Source organism: Pholcus phalangioides, unplaced genomic scaffold (assembly GCF_987345545.1).
Source record: "Pholcus phalangioides strain wild (caught in Gottingen) unplaced genomic scaffold, Ppha-v1.0 ptg000003l_1, whole genome shotgun sequence".
NCBI lineage: Eukaryota > Metazoa > Arthropoda > Arachnida > Araneae > Pholcidae > Pholcus > Pholcus phalangioides.
Window position 1 is genome coordinate 23,943,870 of NW_028301596.1, and position 20,599 is coordinate 23,964,468.

The 20,599-nt window shown below is 37.1% G+C and overlaps 1 protein-coding gene across 3 annotated transcripts in view; it reads right to left on the reverse strand.

The window, feature by feature from the left end:
• Positions 1 to 20,599, reverse strand: part of LOC149088330 (ATP-dependent translocase ABCB1-like) — a 532,351-nt gene that overhangs the window by 140,901 nt on the left and 370,851 nt on the right. For all 3 annotated transcript variants that reach the window (XM_089247148.1, XM_089247163.1, XM_089247155.1), the window contains exons 15-17: positions 18,519 to 18,680; positions 17,967 to 18,152; positions 2,441 to 2,596 (exon numbers count right to left, since the gene is read on the reverse strand). In XM_089247148.1, coding sequence (XP_089103274.1) covers positions 2,441 to 2,596; positions 17,967 to 18,152; positions 18,519 to 18,680 — 504 coding nt within the window. The remainder of the gene's footprint in view (positions 1 to 2,440; positions 2,597 to 17,966; positions 18,153 to 18,518; positions 18,681 to 20,599) is intronic.

The following is a 20,599-nucleotide window of genomic DNA, read 5'->3' on the forward strand; positions in this document are numbered from 1 at the left end:
CTAGTTGACACCATGTGGCTCACAATTTGTGATATTACCATCTAAGAGTTGAATTTCAGGTAGGATTTTACATTTTTAATTTCCTATTATTACCAACTTTTTGAACACACTTTTGTGGAGGTGTCCATTTAATATTGTGCTGCTAATGTATTTTTCATGTTTTTCTAGTTTTTTGTCTCTTTCTAGTTTTTTTCAATTTTTGTATTTTCTCATTTTTGCTTCTTTGACTTTCAAAGCTTTTTTTCACAAAAATATTGGGCTTTCTTCTGCTTACCATCATCGGAAACATTTTTACTTCTTGGGACAATGTGGGGGTCTCTCTCACACACACACAGTACATGTTCTTAACCCCCCCCCCCCTGGAAAAAGTTGAAATAACAGCCCTGGGGCAGAAGACCAACTATAGTGAAATTACAGAATACAGGGGATGTACCACCTTCTGATTCTTAATAATCAATCATCCATACGCAAGAATCGAGCTCCGAATCAGTGCCGTCTTAGCGAATGGGTCTACCCGGGCACGATCCGGGGGTCTCAAGAGAAGAGGGGCCTCACAAAAATGGAAACTAATTGAAATTTTCCAGGTAGGGCCTCAGAAAAATCAATTGGCCTGGGGGCCCATGACGCTCTTGCAACCACAGTGTGATTGTTTAAAGTTATTCTTAAGGTCACATGATGATGGACAGGCCAAAAAATTTTCCTTTTGGGGTATTTCGCCATTGATTGGTCAATGGCGGAGATTATTTCAGCAAATGTGAATGTGGTTAAGAAGAAATGATAAATATATAATATTTTTTTAACATGTTGCAGTAAAAACAAACATATCCATAATTAATCTGATCCGATATGATTTGAATCCAAAGATTCACCCAACGTTCACTGGGATGGATCCCTGCCACCCTCCATAAAGAGGGGCTATGCCATATATGTTATGGTGAAAGTGATAAAGAGCTGTTATTATATGAATAATCAAAGGCCATTTCGGTAAGTTTGATAAATTTTGCTCATATACTGTGAATCTATCACATTTTTAGGTCACTATGCATAATCCTCAAACCATGGTTAATGCGATAAATGAGTCATCTTGTATTTACATTATGTATGTAAGTGAAGCGAACATTACAAGATTAACAATTATTTTTATAATATGCTTCATGTTTCTTTAAATTAATTGTCATGGCGAAATGAACGTGGTACTGTGCATGTATTGCATAGCTGCTTTCGTGGCCAAATAAAAATAATAGTGATCAGATAATACATCAATATAAAAATGATCATCACTTCTGTAATGTTGGCTTTTTTACGTACACCGAAACATGTGAAAAAAACAAATGCAGCAGCAGGTTAATAATGATTTTTAATTTATGTACAATTTCGACCGATTAGAGCTTTATCTCACATATTTTGTGGGAGAAATTCAATTTTCTCTCAAGTTTTAAACTAATAAAAAATTTCAAATCTACAAGTTCCCATAATATGAAAAAAATTGTATTTACGACTCATCGAGCATGATATTTATGGATTGAAAATTTTAGAATTATGCATAATCACTGGTAAATGTGATAAATGTACCAAAATTTATCAAACTTTATCGAAATAATCCGATGTTTCAGCACTATTATCAACATATATGTGCTGTATATAGACTCCAACACTGTTTTCAACTCTCCCACACAACCTTCAGATAACTTTTCGATATAACTTAAAAAGTCTGACGAATTCCTTAGTTGGGAATAAAAAAATGCATTGTTAAATTTTTTTTATCCATTTTTTAAAATATGAATCATAAAAAAAAAACTTCTATTAAAGAAAGAATTTAAGTTATCTCGCATGGAAGAAAAAAATTGCTTACTAAGAATCGAGCTAAGAAGTGGGTAGCTTCGGTTCTTAACTATGGAACAAAAACGATTAAGAATGTGGTAGCAAAATTCCCTCTTGATTCTTAACTAAAGATCAAATCCATAGTTAAGAAGCGGATTCTTATTAAGAATCAGAAGGTGGTGCATTCCCTGGTAGCTTTAGTGAAAAATGGGTGCTTTCAATAGGAAATTTCTCTAACAGAAAAAAAAGCAACATTTCATTCAGCAATAAAATATTATGTGCATTTACATCTAAAGAAATATATGTTTGAGGAAATATTTCTAGGGGGCGCTGGGAAAAAAATAGCTTATCAGTACATTAGTGTGTATATATATATATATATATATTTTTTTTTTTTTTCAGTGTTTTTTTTTTCAATTCATTTTGATTTCAGATTCTAATAGGTAACAAACATTGCCTCCCAAGGAATCTGAAACTTCCAAACACGTTGTTACAATGACTGCCAAAACATTTGTTCTGTATGTGTATGTATGTAAACATGTATTCTGATTCAAAATTAACAAGCTTCAGAGTGCAATAAAATAAAACATATAATTCTCAATGCAATAAAAAAACATACACCAAGAATGTCTCCAAAGACAACACCATAAACAGGTGTAAATGTTCCCATGATCATTGCACAAAGACCACCAAGAGCTATAACTGGCCATTCAGGAAGAGAAAGCATCAAGAGTCGTTTTTTCGATGGTTCGCTGTTGGTTTCATTATTTTTTTCCTGTTGATACAGAGAAAAGAAAATTTAATATGTATCTTCATTATCAATGCTCTGGTATAAAATTATGAACCTCTCTGCTAATTATATGAAGTACAGATGACACTAGACACCAAGCGAAAATAACTGAAAAGAAAAGTCACATTCCCCATGGAAGAATGTGACTTTTCTTTCCAATTATCTTTGCCTGGTATCCAGTCATCTGTACTGTGAGTAATCTAGTATCCTAAATTAAGTTTCACAACAAAGAAAACGTGTGTTTTTTGCCAAAAAACTATTGCACTGAATATAGTGCCCCCACAATGGTCATGATTCAGCTAATGTAGACTAGACCATCCTTGGGTAATTGAAAACCCTAAAAATGTGGACCTTTATTAGATTAGATTTATCTAGACCTTTATTAAATAAAAATGTAAAGGGTGGAAGGAATTATGTTGGCACAAGAATTATTTTAAATTCATCATCTCTGAGAATGAAATATCAAGTGAATGCAATATAAAGTTACATTAAGTAATGCAGTGCACTTATAATTTACAACATTTTAAAGATCACTGTACATACTTAAAAACTGTATTTTGATCCCCCCCCCCCCCCGCAAAATGTGTGAAGCTCTTGCTACGTGGTTACAGTTGTACGGTGAAACTTGTGTCTAAGATAGACACTTTTCGAAACAGAAACCTGTCTTGAACAGAATCGAAATATAGCCTGATCAGTGATTAATGCACATTTTTATATAAGAAAAACCTGTCTAAAATGGAATATTATTTGTCTCTTAATGTTCTGCTTCACACAGGTGTGTTCAGTTTTTCTATATTTTCCATATTTCTGTTTTTGTGTATTCCGTACTTCTGTTTCGTACAGAATCTGCTGTATTTGAAGCTATTTGCCATGATGCAAAGCATTTAGTTCATTTTTATGTCACCTGCTTTTCAAAAATCAATTTATGAAAAAGTATTACCAACAACTTCATTTATTGAAGCTTGGATGTATCACAGTCTTACTGCACATAACATAACTACAGTACCCTTCAGCATATATATGCAGACCTGCCAACCTTCAAAAGGTAAAATCCTGCAATTTTCTCACAAAAATCTGGCAATTAACTTGAAAATCCAGTAAGTGTACTTTTGCATGTCATATATTTGTCATTTTATTGCCATTTCAAGAACCTACACACAGACGTGCCAACTTTTGGAATCCAGACATTTGGAAATTCTTCCAAGGGAAAGGGGCACAAAAAAAATTTTTTTTAATCAATTGAGAAAAAGTGAATCCCCCCAGGTGGGTGCTTTGTAGCCCCTGTGAGCAGAATATAATCATCGTGGATTGCTATCAGTGATGGATAATCTTGGGTATATGAACCCTCAAAAGCAGTTGTATATTTTCTTTTTGAAGAGAGATCAGAGAAAACAAAAAAAAAACTTCTAAAATATAATGCTGCTGACGAAAATAGCTCTGGGGATATTACATATTACGTGGTGTACAATCAGTCTCTCTGTTATTGTGTTTGCTGCATGGTCAAAGCCACTTGAAAGTTTGACTTTTAATGCAGCTTTGCGCATGGTTGTGTTCATAGAATATAATAATAATTATACAGGGATGTTGGCAACCAAGACCATCCACTGATAAATGGTTGTCGATAAATGCCAAGTAAACAAAGTCACCTTGTTGCCAGTTTTTTAAATGTGGTCACAAAGAATTTTTTTGATGGCTACTCAACGGAAGTGATGTCTTCAACCGAGTAGGTAGGTTCCTCGAACTACGGCTGCCATCTATAAGTGTTTTCCCCAACAGCAACCGTAGTCATTGATCAACATCGTGAAAGTTCAGGGAAAATCTAAAAAATATCAATCTAAAAGAAATCAAAAAAATTCTTTTCCAAATCTAATTTTCTGCTAAAATCGAGAGCCGGAAGGGCAAAAAATCCAGAGTTTCCAACCTAAATCTGGAGAGTTGGCAGGTCTGTATATGCTACAAGGAAGAAATTTCACATTTACTTTTATAGATAGTGGTAGCATAGTGCACTTGCGCAGACAGCAAGAAGGCTGTGGCTCGAGTCAAAGTAGAAGAAAACATGAATTTTCTTTTCAATAATAATCATCTCTAAGTAACAACCAGTTTCCTGCATGTCTTGTATTAGCAATTGCAGAGGACAGCTTTGTCTCTACACATGTTGTCATCTGGTGGCCTCGACGTCGTTGGCATCAGTTGATTGTTGCTACTGTCCATCGCACTGTACCATTCTGCATTTACACCCAGTGGCCAGAATATTAGGAACATCCTACACCTCACCACTAATAGCGTGTGGGACCTCCTCTGGATTCAATGACAGCAGATATTCTTCTAGGCATAGCCACAGACTGTACCAGATGCTAAAACCCTTGAGGAGGAATATTAGTCCATGCTAATGAAACAGCAGCTATTAATTCCCTGAGATTAAGAGGTGGCGTTTCGGACCTTTTAACCCTTCGACAGTTACGCATATTCAAAGAAAATCTTCTGAATCAGGCACACGATTTTACCAAAATTCTTTGAAAAATGGCAGGGCCTCTTGAGGTAAGACGATGCTTTCCCCCAGTTGTCAACAGTAGGGTGCCGGATTTTCACTGATAGGATTCCTCCCACCGTAACAATGAGGCCAAAGGTATGAATAGGTCTTTTATAAGTTGACGATAAGCCTTACTGAGTGTAAAAAAGTCCATGAAATTCAGGAAATAAGCTTTCCGTCAGTGAAAATCATTATTTCCACCTGTTTTTTTGGCTTCACACAAAATTATTCCCATTCATACTGATTATAAAAATTACGTAATATTAAAATAATTATTAATATAAAAATTAAATAATATCATCGGATCATAATCTACTATACTGTGATATTCACATAAAATTCAATTAAAAATAATTAAATTACATATCACTGTATTGATACATCTGATATGAATTCGTATACAAAAAATGTATAAAAAATAGCTATAATTTTCCGTAATGGAGCGGTGTCACATTTAACTTTTACAGTCAATTTTTAGCTCCAATTAGCGACCAATTCTAGGTCTCACAGCCTATCCGACAATTTTTTTTAGTACTATAGCTTCCATGGTTCTAATGAACTTTTATGAAAATTTTTACACCCCAGAATATGTATTAGTGTTCAATCGGTAATGTTATGAAATTCGTAAAGAAACCAGAAGCATGGTCTCCACAAGGGTGGAGCTGACACGACTCAAACCTTGGGGTCCTCCTTTATGATTCTCATCAGTTTTTTTTCCATGCCATAAATTCACTTAGAAAGAGGCCCCCGAGTGCAGGACAGTGCTGTCTTAACGCACGAGCCTACCCAGGCACTGCCTGGAGTGAAGATGGGAGGGGGGCTGAAAATAAAATCTGGTTAAAATTTTCGGAAATAAACATGCAGAGGGCCCTAGAATGATCACTCTACCTGAGGGCCCACGATGCTCTTAAGGCGATCATGCCTAGGGCCCTGCTTCAGGATAGGGGAGATACATCCAGAAGTCAAGTTGGCTTTTCATAATTGCGTTTTATTCAATTTTTCTATCTCAGTAGGCTGATACGGAGCTTCTATGTGTTGGTTGCGGTGTCGGTTTGTATAAAACCTTTTTTTTCTTTCTGGTCATTTTTCTAGAGACTGCACTTACACATTAGAAAAAAGTGGTTTCTTCACTGGAAATCACGTCAACTGAATTCAATATTGACGAGATTATATTCTAGATAAATTACAATACATTTTACTGAAGTTTAAATCAAGATCATAATATGTAACAGATGGTTCTTTTTTTCTACTCAAATCATTATTTTCGATAATGAAGTGAAATATATATATTTTACATTTGTATGGAGAAATTCTAACAGAAACAAAAAAAAATCAATATGATAATATAATATGCAATGGCCTTTGTGGCAGTGCTCCTAAAGTGTGAGTCGCAATAAGATGGAAGTAACTTTTTAAAGAACTACCTCAAAGTGCATAAATAGGCACACAAATCAATATCTCGAGCTCGCCACAATGCCTCTATGAGTCGTGAAGAAGCTTCTGAGAATACTATATGAGTACGTATTGTTTGTGTGTGTGTGTGGGATTGCGGGCGGGGGAGGTCATGCCCACGAGAGATAGTCATCTCGCTTATCTGGCCTGGCAACGGATTGTTCGCCCAGGCATATATTCGTTAGCTATCGATAAAAAAATTGTGACTCTGTGAAAAAGTTCTAGAAGAAACCCACACACGCAAAACATCTTGGTGTATGAGAGCCAACTGAATTAATATTCAATGAATAGAAAGGATTTGGTGGAAAATGAATCGATGAAATGAATCTAATGCTTCTACGCATATTACCGAAATTAACAAAGAAAATTATTGTACGTTTGCACCTGTGGAGCAAAATATCTTTACTACAGAACAATGCTGGGATTATCTTTACAAATTTTTGGTACAAAGTTTAAATACGCGAAGAATTCATGCTAAGGCGTGTATCGATCGTCGAAAAAAATATACAATGCCGGATTATCTTTGCCATTGTCAAAAGTTTCCTGTTATCAGGACTCAAGAATCAAGAGCTCAATCAACACCCCCAAAGAAGGGGCAGGGTTTTTTTGGAGTGTTGCTTCATTACGGACGAAAGTATTTATGGGGAAGGGGGAACGCGAGCATAGAAATGAGTGAATAGTTTTGAAGAACAAGAGGGAAAATATTTCTTTTCTTATACAAAAGTACGTTCGTAAATGAGGACAATACATGTCTCTTAGTGAGAATATAAGCGTCGTCTCGTTTTTCTCAGTTCCGTTTTATACTGTGTTTGCTAAAAGAAAACAAAAATGGGATATATAATTTGTGGCCCGACCAAAAATAAATAACAAAATAATTTCTCGGACGAACAAAAGTAAATAACAAATAATTTGTGAACCGGCGACAACTAAATAAATGAGAGAAATAATTTGCAGTTCTGCTGACGGGTAAAATGGGAATAAAAACCAATATAGAAACAGTAGTACAGTATACTATGTACAGTATTTAAAATTAAATTGAAAATCTCAAATATCGAAAAAAAGGAGCGGCTATATGAACTGGGCAAAATTTCCATGGACGAGATCAATTGTGAATATCGATCTCAATGATTTCCCGTTCCTGCCATCGGCACATCAAGCATTGGACTGGGATCTCCAGCCCCTTTGCGAAATGACCGGTCTAAGCCCGAATCATTTTTGCAATTCAGACGGACATTGGCCAAAACTCTCGGCCCATTCGCGAAGTGGCCGCCCCGGCTCAAATCGATAGTGATTCAGGCTTTGACAGTAATATGTATATAGGTGTACTGCTTATAGATGGTTTTTCTAAAAAATCAACTGCATATATTAAACTTTTAATTTTTTCCCCATCTGTTGGTCATTTTAAGTGTATGCATTATTTTGAACGGTAATTTTTTTTAAAATAACATAATAAATAATTTTTTACTCTCTCTGATGCACATCAAATATTTCAACTTGTTCCGACACCTCTTATTATTTGGTGCCCTGTGCAATGCCAATGGCCTTAAACTGTCCTGGTGGCCTTTGTATATCATTCACAATATTATATCATCACCTTCACGTTATTGGCACAAAGGATCTGTGAAACACAAAAGGTTTAGAACCTTTCTAACACAAAGGTTAGAATATATTGTAAAATGCGTCTATAATAATAATATTGAAAGAATGTTTTTACTCTTTGCTGTGGACAACAAACACACAGCTCTCATACCAACTGATAAGAAAATTTGATTTACTTTCAATACATGTTGTATAGACTTACGGATAAGTCAATGAATAGAAGAATTCAGTATGTACTTGTAGGGGGTGTTTTTTACAATGTGTGCGATGGTTTCTGTGAAACGGTTTATCTACTACAGAGGTACACACCTATCTGACATTTTATTTTTTCTCTCCCAATACACGGCTAGTCACGTACAAATACGGCTGTACAAAACCTTCCCCACTTTAAAAGGATTCCAATTATCCGGATTATTCTTGGAATCCACAAATTTCTTTCAGCACTGCACATAAAACGTCGTTTTATATACAGTGTTGTATAATATTAATTAGTTGCATCTCTCAATACTCCTCATTCTCATATCATTTTGCTAAAATTAATGTTACTGTAAATAGAAAAAGTAAATTTTTTGCATCATTCCTTACTCCAAAGGCAAATTTTCGGTCTTGCGGGGCATATTAATTTTTTATAGAGCATTTTCTACCAGTTTTTAGGTCATGAAAACCCTAGCCCTAGTTATAAGCATACTTGCCAACTGCTATGGCATTTACGTAGTTTCTACAGATTTATACCACAAAATGTAAAACTACGGTGGAAATCGTGAAAAATTACAGAAATATGGTTTTTTAGAAACTTCTTTTGTTCAAGGATTTCTTTGAATTCCATTACCCTATCGTGTACAAACTTACGTCACACAAAAAAAGACTGCACTACAAAAGAATAAGCATCAAATTAATAACAAATCAAAAAGTGCGGTTTACACTAAGATAACTTATCGTGCAGGCGGGTAACTAGACTGGGGCTGTCTCTGAACTTCCTCAGTGAGAGGGAACACATCACTATTATTATATTTTTTTATAACAAGCTGCAACATCCCCCCCCCCCCCTTATATTTATTACCTCATCAAAATATTATAAATTATAATGCGATTGTAATTTCTACAATGATACAGTAATATCCCAGCTTACGCTACCACGAGTTGCGTGATTTTCTATGAAAAGTTGCATATTCCTGATATTCAAACATAATCTCGGGATCCATGCTGAGATAGTAGAATATATTAATAAAAATCAAGTAAGAGTTGTTTTATTCGATCAGAACACAATATGTAATGAAACTACATCGATTTCTGGGAGGCTACAGTATATAAAGATGAAAAATTTGCAGCGATTTAGAAATTAAATCTCAAGGGTTTTATGATATCAGCCATTTTTCTGGTAAAAGTCATAATTTTCAACACACCCGGTAAAACGGGTGGGGCGGAGGGTTGAAAAGGGAGACAATTTTTAAGGTTCAAAAAAATTGAAAATAATTTTTTTCCCCACAACGTAACGCAAAAAAACATTTTTTTTGCTAATTGATCATCATAGTGCACCCTCCCCCCCCCCCCCCGGAAAAAAAATGCTAATTACGGACCTGGGGAGAAGATGAAACAAGTACGGTGGGACGGACCAGAGGGGTGTACCAAAATGGATGTTGTCGGTCTGGCCAAGTTTATGACTGCAGCCCTGACTGAATTAATTATTTTTGAATACTTGAATGATTTTCGAACTCTCAAGAATCATTCAAGAAATATTATCAAAGAAGTATCACAATAAATATTATTACAATTATTCAAAAAATGTTAATTTTAGAAAAAGAAATCTTGATATTAGAATGTTAATTTTAAAAGTTTAAAAATTTGAACTTGTCAGCACTATTACTGTATTTAACAAGTGCAATCAATTATATTACAATGTTTCCGAACTTCTTGGGGAATATTATAAAAAAAAATTGCTCTAAAAGGAATGAGTTTTCTCAAACGCACAGTATATAACCACATTTCAAAGTAACACACTCACACAAGCACAGATATTTCGCTATTCAGGATAACTATAGTACATAATAGAGAACACAGTGTCCTTTATTCCCTTTATTCATGTCTGCTTGCTGTATTATGTGCCGGTGAAGAGCTTCCTACAATGAGATCAGCAGTACTGAATGGCGAGGGAGGTGCTCGCCAAACAGCATGGGTGACAAGTCTCAGACAAAGCAGCTAGGGGAAGGCACTGGTCTGGCCAGGACGCGTCCTCACCCGTTTTCAAGAGAATTTTTTGGTTGCGTCAACACGTCCTTGCCCGTTTTCGAAAGAATTTTTATGACGTGTCAACGCGTCTTCGACGGTTGAAGGGTTAACAGACTTTTCAACTTCGTCCCACAAATGCTCGATTAGGTTGAAATCGGGTAACTGAGGGAGCCATGGAAGCAATTGAAACTCTGAATCCTGTTCTTCAAACTATTGAATTCTCTTTGCAGTGCTGTGTTGGGCGATTTCATCCCAGTCAACCAGTTTCAATTGATTGGAAGCACCCACAAAATTGGTGCCGTTATCACAGTAAACCATAGAGGGCCCACATATACGTGCAATAAACCTCCGAAAACCCTCAGTAGATAGAGATCACAATAGTTCAAAATACAACACAGGTGTATATACAAGATTCATCAAAAGACTGGTTATTTGTGGAGATGAAGATTACAAGGAAGAAAATTCATCACTGCTCCCACGGGGACTCGAACCCCAGTCTCTCGCTTGCCGGACAAGTGCTCTACCATCTAAGCTATGGAAGCAGATAGAATATTTCAACCTTGGAGCGTATATATATGTTGAAAGGCACCGCACATGGACGGCGTCAACAATCAATATTCTATCTGCTTCCATAGCTTAGATGGTAGAGCACTCGTCCGGCAAGTGAGAGACCAGGGTTCGAGTCCCCATGGGGGCAGTGATGAATTTTCTTCCTTGTAATCTCCATCTCCACAAATAAACAGTCTTTCGATGAATCTTGTATTGACACGTGGAGAGGACGTTTCTATATACAGGTGTATATGCATATCCATGCCTTGATATTTCCCTTCAAGTATAAGGGCCCAGCTGTATCGATTCCAACAATCTCAAAAACTCGTCTATTTTATTCTGTTTTCAGGCAGCAAAGATGTTGGAGCAGTCAGGGTCTGTTTCGCATGCCTCAAGCAAACAACACATTTAGCCACAATAGATCTTAGTTTTTCTTGCATTCAAAATCCAATAATGCTCTCTTAGAACATTCAACGGCATCTGAGTCCCAGCATGCAAATTCTTCTTATGCTCTGTCATTATCAGGCGCTTTACCACCTTGTGGTCTGAAGGTAAAATGATGGCAAAAATCAAATGAATCTTTCCTGTAAGTTATTTTGGTTTTCAAAACCTCAACAGTCTATCGTTATCTGTGAATGGCATGAATGAACTCAATTTCTTTTTGTTCTTTTCATCCAAAAAGTATTCCCTTTGCATAACTTTCAGCAACATGATTTCTGCTCTTTTGACTTCTTCATAAGATAATTCTCCAGTCACTCTCAAAGATGTAGAAACACTACACTTGGAAATAAATCTCAACATCCAGGCTATCATTCGAATCATCTTGTCATAGCTTGAGAAATAGTAGTCGAATAGAGATGCATTTCCATCTTCTTCAGTAGTTGACTGACTCAATGAACAAATAGTTACAGAACTTGATGTAGGATTTTTTTTCTCTTTTCAGATAGCTTCTCTGTCAAATACAAGTTCTGTAGCAGGCCACTCTGCTTCTGGTTGTGAATGCCATGTAGGTCCCTCCCACCATTTATTTGACAACAATTGTCTGGCTGAACAGCCTCTTGATGGCGGGTCAGCAGGAGTGCTAGTCCCTGGAATATGTTTCCAGAGGCCTGGATCTGTCAACTTCCTCATCTCCTGTACTAGATTATATACAACAACATTCCACGGTTCATTTTGTTATATCCAGGTCAATACTGTGGTAAAATCCATCCAAAAAAATGTTGTTCAATATTCTTCCACTGGAGCCCCTCTAAAACAGATTTACATAAGCGAGCTTTCATCGTGACAGCCAACAGTTCTAGACGAGAGATAGAGACAGGCTTCACAAGAGAAACTCTAGATTTAGCTGCCAATAGATGGACCTCGATGCACTGTAAACACTCAACACGAATGAAAACTGCAATGGCATATGCATAGGCACTTGCATCGCAGAAGGTGTGAACACCAACATTTTCTTAAAAATGATGCTAGATGGACACATCCCTCAAAACAATAAGCTCCACATACCAATCCATAAACTCTTTTTTCAAATCATCTTTGACCTCACTGTCCCATGTGTGACAAACCATCCTTCCACATTCTCTGTAACAACAGCTTAGGTTTCAGCAAAACAAGACACAAGAAACCGATAGGATCAAAAATCTTGTGAGTCACAGAAAGAACTGTTCTTTTGGAAATCTTATCAAATTCATGTCTCCAGCCAATCCAAATTCATTTTAACAACATCTTTTTCATGATCCCACACAAGTCCTAGAAGTGATGCAAATTTATCTGGGTTGTCATCTCCTGGGTACTGCCATCATCTCAAATTTAACTTCCTTTCAACCATGATCAAACAAGCTTGTTCAATGAAACATGGAATTTCACATTCATTATCCAGACTGCTGACAAGATTATCAACATAGAAGTTCTTGAGGAGTTTCTCAGCAGTGTGTTGAAATTTTGAATTATTCAAATATTTCTTCAAGTGATGATCTAGAAGAAATGGACTACTTTTGATACCAAACACAACTCTAGAATGAGAGGATCATCAAGTTTTCCTTCTCATTCCACCACAAGAAATGTAGATAGTCGCAATCCTCTGGACGTACCTTTATTTGTAGAAAAGCCTTCTCAATATCTGCAGTGAGCTCATACTTGAATTCTCTGAATCTTAGAAGGTGGTTAAGAATCAATGCCAACAAATTGAGACTAGGCTCCAAACAGTGATTTAAAGAGAGAGAGAGATCCTACCTTCCTACCTGAAGCATCAAACACCACAGGACGCACCCTTGAATATTCCGTGTTTCTTGACAACTGGTCTATGAAACAAATAATGTTTTTTTTGTATAGCTTCATGTGGTATTTCTTCAATGATATTTAAGGACGCCCATACTTTGAAGACATCAGCATATGAATTGAACAAATTTTCTGTGTGGAGTCTCTTGGTCATAGTGTCCAACCGCTTCACAGCCAAGTCCTTATTAGAGGGTAGGGGGAGGGCCGTCTTAAGAGCATCAAGGGCTCTCGGGCCAATGGATTTTTCTGAGGCCCTTTCAACTGCTTTTCCTTTTTCTGAGGCCCATCTTCTCTGGGGGCCCCCGGCCCATACCCGCGTGGGCCCATACGTTAAGACAGCACTCGGTAGGGGTGGATGACCTTCACACCAAGGTAGAGCAATTTCATACCAGCCATTTTTATTCACCCAGACAGTTTCTTCAAAAATTGTTTCATCAGAAACTCCTTCTCTTGCTTCAATTTTGTGGCAGTGGGATCAGTTATTCCAAGCACAAGGTCAAAAAGGTCTGATATCTTGGATTCTTTTATAAACATTGCAATGGTCGTTGTTGCTACTGTAACTTCATCTTTAGAATACATATTAGTCTTTCCTAGCAACGTCCATCCAAGACAGGTATTCATAGCAACCAGTCTACATTTGAGAACCCTTTTCTTCCAGCACATCAGCTCTAATCAACATGTCAACACATTTTGTATCTTCAGCATTTTCAACAAAAATTTACGTAGATCTTAATTCGTCCATCCAAGGTCCATTTTGTGCTGAAGGGATGCTGTCACAGATGTCGCTTTGTTCAAGAGCATCGAAGTTGCAGAGGAATTTACCATCCAAACTGCCTATAATTCTATCTTATATACATTATGAACTTCTTCACCAATTTTTCTCCCTCCAAAAAGAGAATGAGAAAGCACTTGTTGATGCAAAGGTACATATCTTAAAGCAGCAGCTGCCTCCTTTCTAATGAACAAATTTTGAGAGCCTGTGTCAAATAATACTCTTACCTTCACATTATGCTTCCTTTCGACAAAATAACAATTAAGCATTTGCAATAGGACTTTTGAATTTGAGTTGAAGAACTTAGCCAAATTGATAGACTCTTCTTGATGCAACTTCAGAGTCTTTGACACGTTCACCTTGGCACATCCCTGTAACTGGTGTGTTACTTGCTAAATCTGGACACAAAAACATAATGACACTTAGAACAAATAGCATATTTCACACATTATTTACATCTGACAGCTCAATGAGACCCCTTCAAACGCTTGAAACAATGTCCCTTGTCCTTGAGTAATTTTTTGTTTATCCACAAAAGTCACCTATTGAGCCTTGAAACAATTAGAACTTTCACGTTTACAATTGCAAACAACACTAACTTTTCCATCACATGCCCATGAAGTAAACAAACTAGCACCTGTGGCCACCTTCTCACAAGTTGCTCTATGAGATCCACCCTTACTTGGCAATGCTTCCTTCAAACCAAATACAGCCATTGCGAGATTGATCTGTTCTTCATACTCAACTTCAGATTTCACAAAATCAAGCAGGCTCCCGAGTCAGATCTGTGGATCACTTCGATGTTCAATATTTGAACTTCTCTGCCAAGCTCTGGAAGACTAATCGATCCTTTAACTTTTGATCCTGTAACTTTTTCCGCTAGTGGAATCCTTCCACTAGTGGAAAAAGTAGCACAACACTTTTCTCAGTTGTGACTCCCAGAGTCTTGAGAGCACGTATTTGTGATTACAAGCTATCATAAAGTACAAATAACCTGTCTGAATAACCATGAGCTGTGGCATTCTTCAAAACCAACTTCAAAACTTCCCTGATGTACACCTCTACCAATAAATCATCACGTCCAAAACTACACTTTAAACTGTCAACTGCCTTCTGATAATTGTCCCCGGTGGGTAGAAAACTTTCTGCCACTTCTCTCGCACGAAGTAAACGTAAAGAAGGATGAATCCTTCTCCGTTGATTGCAACAAGTACTGGGACTTATTCGATTCAGCAATGTCCTTGTCTGCGTAGATCTTTTCAAATTGGCTCTAGAATGGCAACCATTTCTTCACCTCACCATCAAAATTTCGCAACTCTAGCTTTGATAACCTAAACTTTTGGTCCGAATCATTTTCACGAATTACCGAGGTGTCAGTACTGACGTTTCCGTGATGAAGAATATCGATAATTCTTTGAGCACTTAAACCAATTCTTAAAGCTCTGTCTCGAAAATCCTCCAAGATTTCATACTCATCTCAAATTCAGCTTCATCCAGAAGTGCTAAAATAGCTGTGCGTGCCATCCAACCGCTGCTTTAGAAATAAAAATGTTCAATTCTGTCTCTACCGCTGCTGGCTGCACATCACTGGTGGAAAGCAACACTCCAAACTTGTTACATGACTTTGTATAAGCAGCTCATTATACTGCGCTCGTTTTCTTCAAAGTTTCCGTATCACAGTGAGAAACATACTGGAAACAAATTACGGGAAAAACAACAATATTAATCGAAGCAGTCCCGCCCAGTGTACCAAAAAATTTTTAGTTCAAAATCGTGCTGCCCGGGGAAATTAACTGCTATCAGCATCACACGTTCAATTAATAATTTTAATAGCGACAAAAAACTTAACATATCTTTATTTACATCTCTTTTCTAAAGGAACACAATGACTGGACTGGACCACTCATTAGCTTGACAAACTAACTGTTGCCACTCACATGAACAGAAAAATAATAATTATAAAAAATATCCAAAGAGCCTACACAAAACTTGACACATATTAAGGGAACAGATATTTTCTGGATTTTATGCCAAGGTGAACTTAAAAAGAAAAATTATCTGATCTTTGTCGGTTCTCAAACCTTAGTCTTCTTCGCTTGCATTCCGGACAAGCATGATGCATCTACACTACTGGAGACTCGACCACACCAACAATGTATATTGTCAACCAATGCGATTTATATGCTGGTTATACACTGAAGAGCCAAAAAAACTGGTACACCTGCCTAATATCGTGTAGGGCCTCCGTGAGCCCGCAGAAGTGCCACAACATGACGTGGCATGGACTCGACTAATGTCAGAAGTAGTGCTGGAGGTAATTGCCACCATGAATCCTGCAGGTCTGTCCATAAATCCATAGGAATAAGAGGGGGGTGGAGATCTCTTCTGAACAGCACGTTGCAAGGCATCCCAGATATGTTCAATAATGTTCATGTCTGGGGATTTAGGTGGCCAACGGAAGTGTCTAAAGTCAGAAGAGTGTTCCTGGAGCCACTTTGTAGCAATTCTGGACGTGTGGGGTGTTGCATTGTCCTGCTGAAATTGTCCAAGTCCGTCGGAATGCACAATGGACATGAATGGGTGCAGGTGATCAGACAGGATGCTTACGTACCTGTCACCTGTCAGAGTCGTATCTAGACGTATCAGGGGTCCTATATCATGCCAACTGCACATGCCCCATACCATCACAGAGCCTCCACCAGCTTGAACAGTCCCCGTTGACATGTAGGGTCCATGGATTCATGAGGTTGTCTCCATACCCGTACACGTCCATCAGCTCGAAGCAATTGGAACCGAGACTCGTCAGACCAGGCAACGTGTTTCCAGTCCTCAACAGTCCAATGTCGGTGTTGTCGGGCCCAGGCGAGGCGTAAAGCTTTGTGTCGTGCAGTCATCAAGGGTACACGAGTGGGCCTTCGGCTCAGAAAGCCCATATCGATGATGTTTCGTTGAATGGTTTGCACGCTAACACTTGTTGATGGCCCAACATTGAAATCTGCAGCAATTTGCGGAAGGGTTGCACGTCTGTCACGTTTAATGATTCTCATCAGTCGTCGTTGGTCCTGTTCTTGCATGATCTTTTTCCGGCCACAGCGATGTCGTAGATTTAATTTTTTACCGGATTCCCGATATTCAAGGTACACACATGAAATTGTCGTCCGTGAAAATCTAAATTTCATCGCTACCTCGGAGATGCTACGTCCCATCTCTCGTGCGCCGACTATAACACCACGTTCAAACTCACTTAAATTTCGATAACCTGCCATTGTAGCAGCAGTAACCGATCTAACAACTATGCCGGACACTTGTTGTGTTATATAGGCGTTGCCGACCGCAGCGCCGTACTCTGATTGGTTCCATATCTCTTTATTTGCATACGCATGCCTGTACCAGTTTTTTTGGCTCTTCAGTTTATATTACCATTGAAATTTAATTTTCCCTTTATCTGACAAAACCAATGCCAGATTCGGAATCAACACACCCCAAAATTACTGAAATATCTTTGAGAACAAAATTAGTGTGGAGCAATGTAATTATTATCTTATGTGAAAGTTGTTGATTAATTATTGCGATTTGTAGTAATTTTACAGATCCAGGTTAGATCGATTGGATAATTCAAATTTCAGATAGTTGGACTTTTTTCCAGTGACTTTGGACTTTTAATTAACCAAGTTTGGCTGTATATGCTCCAAGTAAGAAATTTCTCATTGCTTCTATAGTGTAGTGGTAGCGCATTCACCCAGACTACAAGAGGACTGTGGTTTGAGTCCCAGAAAAGACAAATGTGAATTTTCTTACCAATAGCTATCATCTCTACATAACAGCCAGTTTCCTGCATATCTTGTAATGCTTGTAGTGGTAATTAATCCTAAATGTCTGCTTCACATCAAAAAATGTAACAACTATTCATTCAACTGAAGCTACATGAAATAAAAGATAAAAAATCTTACCATCACTCTGAAGTTCCTGGCACTGGCTGAAGATAAAGTGCGACCTAAAACATGAGATGGGGTTGTATCATCAGAATTATAAGAGCAAGAGCTCATTGCACTCCTCTGCCGCTGCAGCATTGGAATCTTTACATCTTCGAAAACATCATCCTCTTCTTCATCGTTATCCTCCTCTTCAACACCAACCTTGAGACAAAATAAATGTTTTATATTGAAAGTGGAATAAAAAAAATTATGTAAGTGAGAAAACATCAAAGCTAAATAAATGAATGTGATTTAAATTTATTTTAATTAACCCAAAAATACAAATTTTCAGCAATAAAATTTTAGCCAGTTCAAAACAGTTTCAGCCAACATCAAAATTTATATCTGACATTGCATATGCCAAAAATACATCCAGAGTATGAGTTACACCACATACTTGCATATAATTTTTATTCTACAACAATTATACAAGACCTATTTTTGATTAAATGAAGAATCAAATAATGACTCCAGATATATGATTTAAAAAAAATCAATCTCATAGATTTGTTACAAAGAAATGATTACTTGAGTGGTAACTAGCTCATAATAAATTCCTTTCTTCGCCATCAGTTCTTCATGAGTTCCTACTTCTTTAACTTTTCCATGCGATATTGCCACAATTTTATCTGCTGTTCTAATTGTTGACAATCGATGAGCTACTACGATAGTTGTTCGTCCCTGTCTTGCCTTAAAATATTTTAACATATAAATATATGTGGTGCACAAGAAATTAATATGAAAAAAAAATTTAACAAAAATATTTAAGTATTGCTGTAGAGCAGGGTTGGTCAACTTCTCACTGTTCTAGGGCCATCATAATGGGCTGCTTCAATGTGGAGGGCCGCACATGGGGCAACACCCTGGTGTATAAGCTGCACCAGTATAATGACCCAGAAAACTAGCAGATTTGTCTAATATATGAGTAATATAGTGAAAAATAGAGCAGTAGACTTCGAGAGGAGAAAATTCAGCATATGCCTATAACAAATATACACTCATGTCCATAAATTAAGGGTAATGCCAGCTTCGGCAAATAAAGGTTCAGAAACAAAATAAACGTTACTTATTCATAAAGCCTATTTATTAAACAAAAGATAAAGAAGAAAAACGATGGTGTTTGTATGATACCATTCATAAAAACTATGATTTTTGCTCCCTGGAGCAATTGTAAAAAAATATCTCCTTCACAAAAACTTATTACATGGTTGGTATGATGGTTAATACACAAGGGCGTAAAGTTATTGAAAATGTTGGGGGGGCTCAAGCCCCATACAATGGAACCTCGTTTATTCGTCGCGTTGTATAAACGAGGTTTTTAAGCATGTCGCCGAACAGTCGGGTCAAAGCATCGTATAAATGCAAAAATCGTATAACTGAAACGTTATCTCTACCTTACTCTTCTGCAAAAATTTCCCTAAGAAAACTAAAAATTATTGTAATTCAAAACCATATTTCATGAAATTGAAATCAAGAAAAAATTATATTACAAAAAAAAATTACTCGAAATACAGCACAAGATTGACATAACATTGCTGTTTCATAAACCTCAAGCACTCTTATGATGTTCCTTTCAAGATTTGAAATACAAAAATGCGTTATTTATAAACTTAAACAAAAAATTCGTCTGTGTTGTTCGATTTCTATATTCAAGAAAAAAGTCAATAAAGCATCGAGTTCAGCTCTTCTGAAAAAAATCAGTTCTGTTTTAAAGAACTGTTTTTGCGTGCATCTACGGTCAACAATCAACCTCCATTAGCAGTCAGTTCATTTCGGAACTTGCAACAGATATTGTTGAAGCCACCTCCACTCCGTGGTCACATCCGCAGGAACACTTTGAGAATGATTATAATTTTTTTCAAGGACTCTTAAAGACTTGAAAATGAACTTTTTCTCCAAGGATTTTAAAGGAGGATACGAACCCTGTCCCTATATACCAGGGCTTGACAAATCTCGGGCTCCAGGTCACCATGGCGACTAGAAAATCAGTATCGGCACCAAACATTCTCTGCATGTGATTGCTAGAGTGGAATCATAGGATGACGAAAACAGTGTGGCTTTCAACATGGGAGAGGGGGGGGGTCTCCGTAAGTCCTGAAAAAATCTAAAAAACATCATTTCGGACCGTTTTTCTTCAGCAAAAACCATGCTTGGCTCTTCAGGAATATGGCTGTTTCGTACATAGTTTTTGATTTGTCAAGATCGGCTATATTCAAATGACATCAAAACAGGAATCATTCAATGTTTTAAAACAGTATTGAAATTTATACTCGATGAAAAATTCAAAAAGCATGGTCATATAGGCTTATGCAGCCAGAGCCGCTATCGTATAAAATGTTTGACAAATGATTTTACTTCATGTTCATTTCTTTTTCTCTTTAGAGGTGGGGGGGGGGGGAGAAGAGGACAAAATCACTGAAAATATTACGATTTGATATTTTGGTTTTTTGTTGGTCGGCATTTCTTCGAGCAGAAATACTTAATTTCATTTCATTTGTGTTCAATAATGTGCATTTCAATATAGTACAGGAGTACTGTATTTGATTTGCAAAAAATTCAATATAAACAAACAAAACAAAAGTATAAAAATGTCTGAGTGAGTACAGTGT